At 39.3% G+C, this 2,221-nt stretch overlaps 1 protein-coding gene across 1 annotated transcript; it reads right to left on the bottom strand.

Annotated features, from left to right (window-relative positions):
* On the bottom strand, positions 1-1,815 carry LOC7472472 (RING-H2 finger protein ATL74). Its single transcript, XM_002323037.4, has 2 exons — positions 1,198-1,815; positions 1-1,123 (listed from the first exon to the last, which is right to left on the bottom strand). The coding sequence occupies exon 2, from the start codon at positions 721-723 to the stop codon at positions 154-156; it is 570 nt and encodes a 189-aa protein (XP_002323073.2). The 5' UTR covers positions 724-1,123; positions 1,198-1,815; the 3' UTR covers positions 1-153.
* Between the last annotated feature and the right edge of the window lie 406 nt (positions 1,816-2,221).

Genomic DNA, 2,221 nt, shown 5'->3' with positions numbered 1-2,221 from the left:
TAAAAAGTAATTAGCAAAATTCTTTAGCACTTGCAATATGGCCTCAGATTGTACACTCAAGTCGAGCATTAATTCTCAACTACTGATACAAGCTGATTTAATGTCAACCACCATGTTCTGGCCATCCTCTGGCTACAATATTCAACCAGGCCCTTAAACTACTGTACTAACATTACCTTGTCGGCCGGGATCATTTTCGCCTGGCCGTGCTGCTCCGGTTACCTCCTGAGCTGCACCGGAATCTGTGGTATGTTCAAGCAATGAATGCCGACAATTCGGGCACGACGAGTGTGACAAAAGCCACGTGTCTATGCACCTGACATGGAATCCATGGTTGCATTTCGGAAGCACCCGAACTTTCTCTCCATCGACGAACTCCCCTAAGCAAATTGGACATTCTGTGGCTGAGATACTCCCTCCTGCTCCATAGATCGCCACAGGGATCTGGCGTAAATCACGCTTCTTGAGTCCTGTGGCAGCTAAACGCGCTGCGGCTTCTTCTGTGGTCTCCAAGGCAAACCTGCTACTGCAGCGCAAAAGGCAACGCACAATTGAATTCAATCCTAGCGCACCGATTAGTGCACATAGCAAAGCTGCTAATATAATCACCATGTTGGTGTCGAAATTCGTCTCGTTAATGTACGAATCATGCGTTCTGTTCCCATTAGCCGGTGCCACATCAAGCGGTACCGTATCAAGCATGCGGCGATGCATATTGACCATCAATTAATAGGAAGAATTCCCTTCTCTTTTTCAGCCACTAACAGCTTGAAATCTTTGATCAGTTTTGGTACTTGAAGGAGAGGAAATGACTCACAGGAAAAAGAAAAGAAAGATGACTTCTGAAAGCTTGGGTTGATTTCTTGAACTAAGAAAGAAAGGATGTCTGCGGGTGGTTCATTTTGAGAGTTCCTTGCAGCAATGTTGTAAAGATTCCAACTAGAAAAAGACACACGAAGAGCATCTTCTTTGTGTCTAAGATAAGAAGAAAAAGCAACAAAGTGAAGCGTTGGAGATGATCAGTGGCTGTTATCCGAATCAAGGGGACCGTTTTTACTGCAAGATTCCCAGCTTCTTAATCAGAAATGGTCCTGTCTTCTACATGTGCTCAGAAAATTTCTCCCTGAAACCGAAACCGAACAATAAAGCAAAAGACATGACCGAGATTGGAACTATACAGCAAATTATCAGCCTTACCTGACTCTTGTTTCTTTATCATTGGCTACTGGCTACTACAATAATTCATGCTTGCTGCTCATGATCTTGACCAGGCGTGTAGAGAGGGTATATAACTTGGTGTCGGAAGGGTTTAACTTATATTAAACGATTGAAGTCTGTGGAGGGGTCAAGACGCTAGGAGATATTATGCTAAGATACAAAAAAAATTAAGGGAAAAAAGTAAGCTATAATTGTAGCAACTTTGCCTACCTAATCATGATTATCAAGCACTACTCTAACTTAAAGCTTACTCAAGTACCAAATCTAAACCTAATCCTCTTAATTACACAGTTGGACATTACTGGGTGGAATCAGCAGATGATAAGTTCCTTGTTCATGTGACTTTTTACCCAGATGATAAGTGGGGGAGTTTGCTGCCACCATTTCATTTGATCACATATGCCTTCTGACATCATATAAAGGTAGATAAGTACGATGATTAAGGAGTAAAAAGACGAGAGAAATCCTCATCGCCCCTTCAAAATATCGTTTGCCCTTTTCCTACCATGATGCCATACTTTTTGCTTGCACAGTCAGCTTGATTTTTTTTGGTTCCTGAAAGCAACTTGATCTGAATCAGGGCAGGAGCAAAAAGATAGGGTAAGATTTAGGTGTTTTGTAGGCAGAGAACATTTTTCGAAGTACTTGAGAGCTCAGCATTTTGTTCCATCATTAATATCATTAACCATGTGTTAATTAAGCTAATTAATATAGCTAGCCAATGTCCCAACTCCCAACGTTGTATTTTTTTAACATTTTTTTAGAGAATCATAATTCTTAAAATATAATAAACAATAATACCTAGTATGTCTCTCTCAAGTGTTTAAGATTAAGAAACATTTGGGAACGGAGTGCAAACTGTATTTTTAAAAATTTAATTTTTTTTTAAAAATTTAATATGATTTGTATGTTTTGGATCGTTTTGATGTGCTGATGTCAAAAATAATTTTTTAAAAATAAAAAAAATATCATTTGTATTCATTTCGGCACGAAAAATTATTTA

This window comes from Populus trichocarpa, chromosome 16, assembly GCF_000002775.5.
Source record: "Populus trichocarpa isolate Nisqually-1 chromosome 16, P.trichocarpa_v4.1, whole genome shotgun sequence".
Classification (NCBI taxonomy): Eukaryota; Viridiplantae; Streptophyta; class Magnoliopsida; order Malpighiales; family Salicaceae; genus Populus; species Populus trichocarpa.
This window is presented reverse-complemented; position numbering and strand designations above follow the sequence as displayed.